The 13,361-nt window shown below is 35.4% G+C and overlaps 1 protein-coding gene and 1 non-coding gene across 2 annotated transcripts; one reads left to right on the top strand and one right to left on the bottom strand.

Annotated features, from left to right (window-relative positions):
• Positions 1 to 3,037: 3,037 nt before the first annotated feature.
• Positions 3,038 to 5,326, top strand: LOC141713162 (protein CUP-SHAPED COTYLEDON 1). Its single transcript, XM_074516449.1, has 3 exons — positions 3,038 to 3,265; positions 3,944 to 4,215; positions 4,524 to 5,326. The coding sequence occupies exons 1-3, from the start codon at positions 3,103 to 3,105 to the stop codon at positions 5,085 to 5,087; spliced, it is 999 nt and encodes a 332-aa protein (XP_074372550.1). The 5' UTR covers positions 3,038 to 3,102; the 3' UTR covers positions 5,088 to 5,326.
• A 6,477-nt stretch (positions 5,327 to 11,803) lies between these two features.
• On the bottom strand, positions 11,804 to 11,910 carry LOC141715518 (small nucleolar RNA R71). The gene has a single exon (XR_012572277.1). It is a non-coding gene; the product is annotated as a small nucleolar RNA R71 (small nucleolar RNA).
• Positions 11,911 to 13,361: the final 1,451 nt, after the last annotated feature.

Here is a 13,361-nt window from a genome sequence, read left to right as displayed (position 1 = left end):
CGAATAATTTATCAGCGATTTATTAGAAATCGGATAAATATTTTTGACCGATTTTTAAGTAATTTATCGATGATTTTTGAAAAATCGACCGGTCAATAACAGAGCTAATTAGTCACAACTCTGGTATCAGCTTTTAATTAGTGAATGTGTGTGCGTTTATTCTTTGTTCTAGAAACTCTAATAAAAAATGTATATCACGCAGGAAACTATATTCTATATGAAGTACAAAAAGGTTCGTGGTAGGATTGAAAAATTCGAGGCTTCAAGCAGAAATGAAGGAGATGAACAGATAATATATCGAAATAAGCTTTTAAAATAAGATACAGTCGTGTGGGTTGGTCGCTACTGTAACCACTCAAACTCCGCGAGTAATCTCTCAGTTGTCCAATGTTAAATTATAATTAAGGTCCTACGTATTTTTCATTGTTGTCAAATTATAATTTTCTGTCAATTGATAATCTGGTCTCTTCAATTTTTGGGGAACAGAGTGGAAAAATTTATTAAAATATTGAATCCTAGTCTACAAATTTTCGAACTGTTAACTACAACCTGATTATGAAACAAAAATCGAGCTAGTTAAATAACTGTTTTGATTTCATATTGTTTAATATATAAAATATTCAAATTCTTTAATATAAAAAGTATTATAATGACATCTCGAGTAATCTAACCTACATTAATTCCGAAACTAGTAGTAAGCTGGTAACATAATTGACCTTCACCAAATTGTATAACCCAATATTCAAAACTATCAATTATATGAACTAATATTGGAGCAACAAATGTCCCTAAAATACGAATATTTTTTTTTTGAAAGGTGTGCTTTTGCTATATCCTCCACCGTCCCAGATCTAATACAAGTATCATATGAATATTTCTCAGAGCGACTACCGAAACAGACAACAAAAAATAGAAAAACATCACAACATAAAATACTAATATCCTAAAAAAATTTGCACGACTCGCAAACTCAATAACAAGGTACTCGATAAGATATTACCCGAAAAGAATTAGATTTTGATTTTATTAAAAAAAATGATAAATAAATAAAAGAGGAGATGGGAGAGCGAAAATGGACTTAATCGATTGATATTGATGGATGGAGATTGAATAATGGAGAAATAATGGACAGAACACTAATTTTGGGGGTCGAGTCTCAAAATCCCAGGCTTTAAAACAAGGCCTCTTCAATTTTAAGATATTGTCAAATGGTTATATAATAATTTCAAAAAAAATTAGTTTCCCCACACCCTCTTATTAGAATTATCAACTGTATTTTTTGGGATAACAGCGAATGAGTGGTCCATCTATTCGAAAAATTACAAATTACGGATATCCCCATATTTTCGACAAAATTCTAACGAATTATAAAAAGGGACGAGTGCAGAGAGAACATATTTCTATATATTTGTTGACATATATATTTGTTAGACCTAGAACATGACATGACAAGTACCTGCAGCTACAAGTGTCACAACCGGACTTTCCCGTTTTTATTTGTACAATTTTGCTAAGTATTGACATACACAGGAACAGAAATACAAATCATATAAACAAATGGGAATAGCTGTAACCAGGATACTTCATCTTTTGTTTTTTTACATATATATAGCAGTGTTATTAGTTGATAATGATAGTTGATTGAGTCTATGTTCCCATTGGAGAGGAATGAGGTTAACCAATCGATTTGGTGGGTAAAATTGGTTGAAGGTAGTTGGACAAGTTAGCCCTACAATTTTTATATAATAATATATATTCATGCAATTTCTGCAAATTGCTAATTTGTTCTAATGCATGATTACAACCGGGGTGGTCCTGAGTGGGCAAACAATATAAATCATGACATGAGGTATCTAGGATTTAGGGGCATATTTCCTAAAAAAAATTAAAATTTAGTTTTAAGAATAAATTTAGAGAGGGTTGCTGAAAAGTGGAATAGAGAGTAAAATTATAATTAGATCGCAATTTAAGAAGATAAAAGATGCTCTTATTTACTTATAATTAAAATAAGAGATGATCCTAAAATACATAGCAAATTTCAGACCTTGCACATAATGAAAGTAATTATTATAAATTTTGAATTTTGTTTGGTGAAATTCTTTTCCACGATTTCTTGTTCTATGTAAATCTTTTCTGCAAATTTTGCAAATCGAAAATATGGATATTGGATTTAATATCTTTTTATGCTAGATACTAAAATAACTTGCCTAGGAGGATTTAAAAAAATTTAACCTACTTAGAGGATCTCGTGAATAAAGACCGCCCCTAATTACAACAATAACAGATTTTAACCTAATGATTCGAAAATAGGGGCGAGAGTAAAAAATTTAATGAAAAAGAATCTACTTTTAGTTCATACAAAAATTTTACTCAAAGTTTATATATACACCATATCCATGATAAGCAAATATTAATCTAGTACCCTAAAAAGTTCTTTAAATAACCAAAATCTTAAAATCTAGATAAAGTAATATGATCTCCCAAATTTATATCAATTTTTGGTGTTAATAAGCCAAAATTGATGGTTACTTATATTATCGATGATGAGGGACTTAGATTCAAATTTACACCAAATTTTCTTTAATAATTTTATAAGTATTTTGAGTGAAAATAATGTAGATGCATCATTTAACTCTGATCCCTGCATTTGTGTCTTATTTGGCATATGCAACATATCTGCTACGTATTAATTACTAAGTAATGCACACATGCTGTACCGGAAGAAAACCAAATTAAAGGAACAAAATAATATTAGTAGTAAAATTAATCAGCCAACTCGGTACTGAGCTTTATATCTACTTAACATAATTTATCAATATCAGGCATTATACTGGTAAAAACTCATAACATAAGAAATACATAATCAAGGCAAAAAAATAGAAAGTCTTATCAACCATCTTTGTCAAAGTGTTAGCTACAATCAGCAAGATAAAAACAAAGACAAACCAGTAATTTATGCATGCTTCTTCTTGAAGTTTGATGTTTAGATATACCAGTATCCACAACCACTGATATATACATTGCTTCAGTCCTTCCGTACTTAGACGGATCGATTCTCATTCGATCTCTGGGCTTTGTAGCACTGCATAAAAATAATCGAAGATGAGTAATATGGAGGAAAATCTTCCTCCCGGATTCAGGTTTCATCCAACAGATGAAGAACTCATTACATATTATTTAGGTCAGAAGGTTTCGGATTTTAGTTTTACTTCAAGAGCAATTACAGATGTTGATCTCAACAAGTCTGAACCTTGGGATCTTCCAGGTATCTAGCTGAGTTCTCACTATAGAAACACACACACCTATGTTTTACATGAACAATATTAAGCTCCAACTATTCCATCTTTTGCCACTTATGTTACCGGTTCACGTACATATATATATTTCATAAAAACTCTTCGTCTATGTAATTTTGTTACATATTGATATACTCGTCACTCTTCAGCATGCATGTATTCATGTAAGTTTTTATCTCTTGTATTATGTAAAGATCTATGTATTTAAATAAATATATTAGCATCTCTCACGGAATTTAATTAAGCTAGTATATATGCCGCGCCTTTTCTTCCAGTATTACAAGTTGTGTTCTAAAAATGAACAATAACTGCAGACTTTAGTTAATGTTAATCAGTCTAAACTCTATTGGTAAAAGTTTTGTATTATACCACTTGTTGGACCAAACCGGCATGTATTTAATTTTTACCGTATCCTAACAAACCTTATAATAATAGAGTTTAGACTGTTAATATACACGATAATCTTCTTTTATCTACTCAATGTATTTCTAAATCCATATATGTAGCTATCTCTTTACGAAGAAATAATAATTAGAATTATATGTGTATAAATACTAGAAGATCAAATGATATCTATTATAATGTTGCAAATTCCTACGACTATAATTACTCTAGTATACCAATTGGTTAGATTTTCAACATTGTAGCAAAAGCTTCAATGGGAGAAAAGGAATGGTATTTTTTCAGCTTAAGGGATAGAAAATACCCAACTGGGCTGCGAACAAATCGGGCTACCGAGGCGGGGTACTGGAAAACAACAGGGAAAGACAAGGAGATATATCATGGAGGTTCATCAGTGTTGGTTGGCATGAAGAAAACTCTGGTCTTTTATAGGGGAAGAGCTCCCAAGGGCGAGAAAACCAACTGGGTGATGCATGAATACAGACTCGAAAGCAAGCAGGCCTTTAAACCCACCAAGGTAACAATTATAATAATTTCAGGTAGACAAATAGGAGTAATATTTTCTTAATTTAATTTGGTAATTTGATCTTCTTATACTTACATATCAAATCTTTTTGAACTATTTGTCAAGAAATCAATCCATCTAAAACATTAGTTTGAGCTCAAATATCATGTAATGGAACCCGTCCATCTAAAACGTTAGAGGAATGCATCTTAATTATATTATTATTCTAAAGCCGACTTGATGAATTGAATATAAACTAAATAGTTATTCTTTTCATCAATTTGATATGTAGCATAATCTTTTTATCTATGTTCATTCAGGAAGAATGGGTGGTGTGTAGGATCTTCCAAAAGACCTCAGCAGTGAAGAAACCACAACAAACAGCATCTTCACCACAATCTCTAGATTCACCCAATTGCGATACCAACATAAATATGAATGAATTCGGAGATTTTGATCACTTACCCAACCTAAACAATGTTGGAAATTCCTCAACTCAACTTATTAACAGCAGCAATAACAACATCCTCTGCGACACTGACCTCACCAACATTTCTAATATCACCTCGTGGAATGCAGCATGTGAAGCAGCTAGTAGCCTGCTTCCATCACTCTCGTGGCCTTCAAGCTTGTTAAACTCAAACCTATCAATGAACTCATTGCTTCTTAAGGCATTACAGTTAAGGAGTTATCAGGCAAGAGAAAGTATTAATACAAGTACTAGCATGGACAATACAGCATTTATGCCACAAGGACTAATGCCTGCTTATGGAAATGAGCAACTTTTTTCATCTAATTTGGCAGCTTCTACTTTTACGGGTAGGGCTTTAGATAATTCTGTGCAGCAGCAGGAGCAACCATTTAATTTGGACTCCGTTTGGTGAGCAAGTACTTGTGATTATTCATATTTAGGGTCCTGACTTGACACTGATCCTTTTTATCAATTGTAATTCGAATGATGGGGGTAGGCTCATACCACAAAAGCAACTTTTTTGTGGTAAAATAACTGTGTGAGCTGCCCAGGTTACATGATATCACTTCTACATAAAATTATCTGAACCAGCTATATATCCATATAAGAATAATCGCAGTATTTAAGCATTGTGTGATTTATATTTTCACGGAAAATGTTTGGTGCACAGAATTGTATACAAAATTTTTATACATGAATTTTAATTGAAATGGACCCCTGTATTCAAATCAATAACACTAATTAAAACACTTCACATCAATTGACATATCATTCTTATAATTAGAACTACTCTGTTTCCGCACTTCAATCCATATAAGCTCTCAGACCCAGTTTTTTACCACACATTTGGCATTGTCTATGATAAAAAGACATCAACCATGGTAACCACACAAAGCGAAAATAACATTCCTGAAGTAGCATCAGCTGGAACTACTCAAACAATCTCATCTGCTATTAAGATTCCACCTCATTCAACCTACTCTCAAGGGACGGAGAATCTGATCATCCCCCAATCTGGATTTCAGTTAATCCCGTATTTTGGGGCGAACCTTCAAAACTCGACTTTGAATGCTCACAGTCTGTGAGTTTTGAGATGTCAACTGTAGTGCATCATAGGCCAATAAACCACATCTATGGGATTTCATTGTACTCTAAGACTAGAGGAAGTATGCCACCCCCACCGCCTCAACCGCAACCATGGAACGACCTTAATTATATTAGAGGTATGCCTCCAATCTATAGTAAACGAGATGTCTGTGAACTCGATACAACTGAGAACAACAGAGAATCAACTGACGAGTGTTCTCATCACAGGAGGAGACGTAGGGGCAAAGAGCCCGTCGGAGGTATGCGCCCCGAGCTTTAGAAAACTGAGGGGATGGAATCCCAAATTTTTAAAGAAATGATACATGCTCATGAAGCAGAAATCCTAAGTCATAAGAGAGATATGAAGATTAGTCAGGTTAAGCAGCCACCGAGAACCAAACGGGCTAGAGGAACTAGAGGAGCTACTCAAGTCATCGACTTGGAGGAGACTCCCAAGATGAAAAAGATGAATGTCCCTCGTGGAAACCCGTTTGAATTTCTTTCCCTCAAAGGCCCTGATGACCCAACCCCGCCTTTAACAGCGGAGATCATGAATACCCATATTACTAGAAAGTTCAAGATGCCTACTATAAAGGCGTGTGATAGAACTGGGGATCCGGAAAATCATGTGAGGACTTCCTTTAATGCACAGTTGTTACAACCCGTGAATAATGCTATTAAATGTCGGGTCTTTCCCCAAACCTTGTCAGGGATGGCACAAAGGTGGTACAACCATCTGCCCCCAAATTCAATTATATATTTTAGAGACTTAAGTCAGGATTTGATCAAACAGTTCATCAGTGAAAAAGTGCATGAAAAAAGATAAGCTTCCCTCATGAGCATTGTTCAAGGATCAAAGGAGTCTCTCAAGGATTACCTGAACCATTTCACAAAAGAGGCTTTAAAGGTCCCGAATCTTGATGATAAGGTGACCATGATAGCCTTACAATAGGGAACCAAGGACGAGTTTTTCAAACTGTCTCTGGACAAACGCCAACCAGAGAACATGTAACAACTCCAAAGTATAGCATGAAAAAATATTCAAGTCGAGGAAAACATGAAGAAAGCAGTGGTAAACAATGAGTCCGCTGGTGGTAAAAAGCGAAAGACAGAACAAGAGTATGATGTAAAGGAAAAGTATCATCGGGTTAACAAAGATTCTGATTCACCCCCGAAGAACGGAGGGTACCATGACATAATTTCACTAAATACGCTAGATTGAATACTCCTAGAATTCAAATCTTGATGAAAATTGTTAGTTCCAAAAGGTACATACAGAGGGGGGTGAATGTATGTTCTTCAATTTCTAAAATTAATTGAAGCGAAATATCAAAATTAAAATGAATTAAACACACGAAGAGATTCTGGTTAAATATTGTTTTTATTCAAACGTATAAATACCCGGAGGTTTGCTTACAACTCCAAATACAAAGATTCGAAGCTACAAATATAAAAAGAACCAAAGCAACAAGCTATAAATTTAGGATTCTTCTTATCACTTTAAAAATCTAAAACTCTAATCAAAAGGTATTAAATACAATCAAGAGAGCCGTAAATAATGAGTGTTATAAGTTGTTTGCGCTAAGCACGCACTAATAATTCACGCAAGTATATGTGATCGCAAGTGTTAGATATATTTGAGATGTCATGTCTAATATGATTCATGTTTAGTTTTCAGATCTGAATAAACAGGATATATCAGGACTTACTGCAATCAAGACTTACTGGAAGTCAGAACTTAATATCAGAACTTAAGCTCATATCAGAACTTAAGTGCGGGAGGACTTACAGTTAAGGAAGGAAGCTGATTTACAGTAGAAGATCGTGACTTAAACAAAAGAAGATATGCATAGAAAGAGTTATAAGACTGGAAGACTTGTAGAAGATATCTGATTGATATATTTTAGGAGACAGAATTATATTCCATATCAATTGGAAGTTATCTTGTAACTGTGTACTATATAAACACAGACTTTGGGTTTACACTAGATGTGTTATCATTATCGAGAAGATTATACATTATGACCTAGCAGCTCTTAGTGATATTTGTTCATCACTGAGATAGAACAGTTTCATTGTAATAGAGTTTATCTTATTGAATATATATGTTTACTGTTACTTGTGTTCGAAATCGATTTGATTGTAGAAACACTATATTTAACCCCCTTCTACAGTGTTGTGTGACCTAACAGTAAGTAATATAGAATTATTTCTTGTTCATTCCCACAAAGACTGGTTAAATTAACCATGTGATTTATTCACCTATGCAACAATGATATAGCTATTATTCAATGCTAAGACGATTAACAATTTGGGTTTTGATTATACTACGATTAACTATTGAGAATTATACTAGAGAACATTAACTAAGAGATAAAAGAGAGTTGAATAATATATGACACAAACATGGGATTCTAACTTCATTAAGTACTTCATTCAATAGCCTTTTTGTTCTTAACCTTAGCATGTAATGGTGATGACACTAATCAGATAACACGAGACTGATAAACGCCAACTTTCGTTGTATGAATACCATACTACCAGACATCCACAAAAGAGATAGAAGCTGAATAGACACCAATTATATTGAGACCCTATATGTCTATAGAATTTGACAACATAACGATTTAATGCACAAGTTATCTATCATGATTACATAGGGCAAGTAAGATTGTTAAAATTACCTACGAATTATGCATAACAATAACACATGAACCTATGTTATAATGGCAAGTTCTAAATCCTCAAATTTACTGTCTCTTTATTAAGAATTAACACACTATCTTATAAGTTCGTGACGCTCATAAGATGAATAAGCACAACCAATACTAGGTTATCATACAATCACCACACACTAAGGCATCGAAACAAATCAACTAAAGAAATCCATAAATAAATCCGCTAGAACCCCACGATAACGATTAGCCCATAATTGGATTCATCATCAACGTGGGTTCCGATGAAAACATGGTATAATAAACGTACTTTATAAACAAATAATAAACAAAGTATGAAACAAGAGTATAGGTTCATGAATAAGAAAACTACCATCCAAAGTTACAACTTAGAACAAAGAATCATAAGTATAAACTAAATCTTCTTCGCCTTCGTTGAATTGTGCTAAAACGACATTCTTACGTCTTCTCCTTGTGCTCTAGTACATCTCCTTATGGAAAGCAACCTTTATTTAGGTATATATAACAACCCATGCATAGTAGAAGTCCTCCAATCAAAAGTCCACAAGAATCAGGTTTTAAATTTCCCGACCCGGCGCGCCCGCGCGCTGTGTCTCTGTACTTCGGGCGCGACCGCGCGCTATGACAGCGCGGACGCGCTGGCCTTTTGGAGAAAATTCCAATTTCTTCTTTTCTTGTTGCAATCAGTTGGTCTTCACGAGCTTTATTCCTTGGACACCATCCAAACACCATATTAGCATAAAATCACCATCCTAACACCATATTAGCATAAAATCAATGCTAATTCACCTGAATTCCGGATTAATGCCTGAAATACAAAAATACTAGAAAACACATTAAAACACCAACAACTTGAGTACAAATACACCAATTCAAAACTTAATGAAGTGTTATAAAGTGTCATAAATGTCGCTCAACACAAGTTTTTAAGGTTTTAAATGGTGTGGAATAAATTGGACATGACCTCCCCTTGTAAAATGAAGTTTTCAAAGTGAGCTGAGATAAAATTGCAAGAGCTTCGCACTTTCTAAAAATAGAGGAGATTCAGATCCAATTTGTTGTTAATCGATTATATAGATTGGTAGGGTGGAGAGAGAAGAGGAACACATGGCTGATTCTTGTCCATACAATTTGAATTTCCAGCTTTATAAATTACTAGCATATAAACCATGCTATGCACGGGCTAGCTAGGATGTTTTGAAGTTTATAGTTTCATTTTATATGTTAATTTTTTGTTTAAAATGATTTTCATAAAGTATTGTAATTTCTGATAAGTGGCATTTTATACCACTTAGAACGTCTTAAAATGGCTTAAATTGGTGTCTTGAAATCAAGTATTTTGTGTATTTAATGCGTTTTTCTAGTGTTTATGCATTTCAGGGTATTAGTTGCATTTCGGGGGAGGAATCATCAAGAATAAGCCTTCGCATGTGTTCACCATTGCGAGAGGAAAGAAACGGGCAGATTACGGCGAAGAAACGGAGTAAAATCAGATTTTTTCCAGTAGAGGTCTGAGCGCCCGCTCAGCATTGCTGAGCGGCCGCGCAGGGTCGGGGAAAAAAATATATTATTTCAGGACTTCTACTTCTGTTTGGTTTCCACTTCTATGTAATCTGAGTTTTATGGGACTATTATATAAGTAGATTTGAGACGTTTTCACAAGTGTGGATTGAAGAAGATTGTGTTTTTACGCAAGGAGCGAAGGAGATAAGGAAGAAGACCGATTTAGCACACCGCAACGAAGAGGAAGCATATTTTCTTGTGATTTTGTTTCGTTGTAACGTTGGATGCTAGTTTTCTTACTTTGAACTTATTTACTCTTGTGACGTACTCTATTTTAATATAATTAGTTTAGTTATTATTTTCTTGTGTTTGTTTATCATGATTTCATATGAACCCATGATGACGATAAGTGCTATTATGGGCTAATCGTGATCATGCGGTTGTAACGGATTTATTATGGAATTCTTTAGTTAATTGTTTAATACTTTAGTGTGTGATGATTGTATGATATCTAGTATTGGTTGTGAGTATTCGTCTTATGTGTGTCACGAACATATAAGATAGGGTGTTAATCTCTTGTGAAGCGACGGTGGATCTTGAGATTTAGAACTTGCCATGCTAGCATAGGTTCGTGTATGTTGTGCATGATTAGTGGGTAACTCTAACAGTTTTATTTGCCCTATGTAATCAAAAGGAATAACTTGTGCTTAAATCGTTGTGTTGTCAATTTTTGTAGACATATAGGAACTCAACATAATTGATGACTATTCAACTTCTATCTTAATTGTGGATGCTTGGTAGAATGGTATTAGTACAATGAAAGTTGGCTTTTATCAGTTTCGTGTTATTCGATTAATATCATCACTGTCACATGCTAAAGGTAATAACAATGGCTATTGAAGGAAGTAATAATGAAGTTGTGATCTCATGAGTGTTTTATTATTGATAATTTGAAGTGTTAAGTAAGTGATTAATTAAGTAGTTAATTATAGTTAATATTTAATCAACAATCTTAAGTGTTAGTGTCTTAACATTGAGAAGTAATCATACATTGGTGAGTGAGTTTAATTAGACAATAATTTAGTCTGAGTCTCTGTGGGAACGAACTAGAAAGTATTCTATATTACTTGCGAACGCGTATACTTGCGTGAATATTAGTGCGTGATTTCGCCCTAACAAGTTTTTGGCGCCGCTACCGGGGACTCGGCGTATTTGTTTAGTTTATGTACTTACCATCATTGGTCATTAGGACACAGTGATTAGGACGTAGTAGTTACTTATTATTTCCGGTTGTGTTTCAGGTACTTAGCAAGCGTTTATGCAAACTCGTTCTCGTGCTCGCAAGAGGACTTTAGATACAGCTGAGGAGACAGACGAAGTTCTTGATATTACGGAGAAGTTAGATTTTGAGGATTCGGATTCAGGAACTGAGCAGAAAGAACCAGTAAACATGGGAGATCGTATTGTTCAAGCTGATCCAGCTCTTATGGATTTTTCTCGGCCTAAAATTGATGACATACAGTCAAGCATCCTTCATCCGGCTATTCAAGCTAACACCTTTGAAATCAAGCCGGGCACTATTCAGATGGTGCAGAATTCTGTTTCTTTTGGAGGAGCGGCAACTGAAGACCCCAACATGCACATAAGGAATTTTGTCGAGATCTGCAGCACTTTTAAGTATAATGGCGTGACTGATGAGGCTATCAAGTTGAGGCTTTTCCCATTCTCACTGAGGGATAAGGCTAAAGACTGGTTACATTCTGAACCAGCTGGGTCCATCACTACGTGGCAAGATCTTGCGCAAAAGTTTCTGGTGAAGTTTTATCCGATGGCAAAGACTGCTGCTATGAGGAGTGCTCTTACTCAGTTTGCGCAGCAACCTACTGAATCTATGTGCGAGGCTTGGGAACGCTACAAGGAAATGTTGAGAAAATGTCCACATCATGGAATGCCGGATTAGATGGTGATCACTGGTTTCTATAATGGTTTGGGGGCCCAATCTCGGCCCATGCTCGATGCAGCAGCTGGAGGCGCCTTATGGGCTAAAAGCTATAATGAGGCGTATAATCTTATAGAGACGAATGCTGCAAATGAGCATCAAAACCCAACTCAGAGGATGACGTCAGGCAAGGTAGCAGGTATTCTGGAAGTTGATGCAGCCACCGCTATTGCAGCCCAGCTCCAAGCGCTATCAATGAAGGTTGATTCTTTGGCTACATATGGAGTTAATCAAATAGCTATGGTTTGTGAGCTTTGTGCAGGTTCTCATGCTACAGATCAGTGTTCTCTAGTCAACGAATCTGTTCAGTATGTGAATAATTATCAGCGACAACAGCAGCCTGTGCCAGCGACCTATCATCCTAACAACAGAAATCATCCAAATTTCAGCTGGGGGAATAATCAGAATGCTATTCAGCCACCATATCAGCAAGGAGTGAGTAAACAGTTTAACCCACCTGGATTCCAGCAACCACAGCAGTATGCTATAAGGCAATCATATCCTCAACAGGGAAGTACGGCTGCGCCTACTAGTGCTGATTTTGAAGAACTTAAGCTGTTATGCAAGAGTCAGGCGGTTTCTATCAAGACCTTGGAAAATCAAATCGGTCAATTAGCCAATGCAGTGCTCAATCGTTAACCTGGCACTCTTCCCAGTGACACGGAAGTACCAGGCAGGAAGGAAGCTAAAGAGCAAGTCAAGGCTATTACCTTAAGGTCTGGAAAAGTTGCTGATGCTGAAAAGGCAAAAGAAGGAGAAGCTGAAATTAGTGATGAAGAATCTAAGCAAAAGGAGAAAGCGGCGGAACCAAGGAAGACTACTGTTGAACACACTATGCCTGAGGCTAATACAGGGGAGAAACAGCTCTATCCTCCACCACCTTTTCCTAAAAGATTGCAGCAACAAAAGCTGGATAGACAGTTCGGGAAGTTTCTGGAGGTGTTCAAGAAACTTCACATCAATATACCTTTCGCTGAGGCTCTGGAGCAAATGCCTAGTTATGCGAAGTTTATGAAGACTATTCTTTCAAGGAAGGTGAAACTGGATGACCTTTGTAAGGCATATGTCATAGCCTATTTGTATATTCGAGGATTTAACTCAACTCAAATAAGAATGTAATAAGTAAATAGTGGATCTACCGTCAAAGAGATCTCGCTAAGTAACATCTGTCAAAGGATTCAGAAACAAGGTTCATCTACAGACTTGAGGAATTAATTCACTGGAAGAAGTTCAAGAAATTGATCAAGCCTCAGTGATATAAATCAAGGTTGTGGATTTAATCAAGTGACAGAGATCTCGTCAGGGTATCAGATAATTACAAGGATTTAATCTGAAGAAAATCAAGTATCAAAGTCAAGACATGAAGAAACGTCATGGAAGTTAGTCACTCATGAACCAGACA

This window comes from Apium graveolens, chromosome 3, assembly GCF_009905375.1.
Source record: "Apium graveolens cultivar Ventura chromosome 3, ASM990537v1, whole genome shotgun sequence".
In the NCBI taxonomy this organism is placed as follows: domain Eukaryota; kingdom Viridiplantae; phylum Streptophyta; class Magnoliopsida; order Apiales; family Apiaceae; genus Apium; species Apium graveolens.
This window is presented reverse-complemented; position numbering and strand designations above follow the sequence as displayed.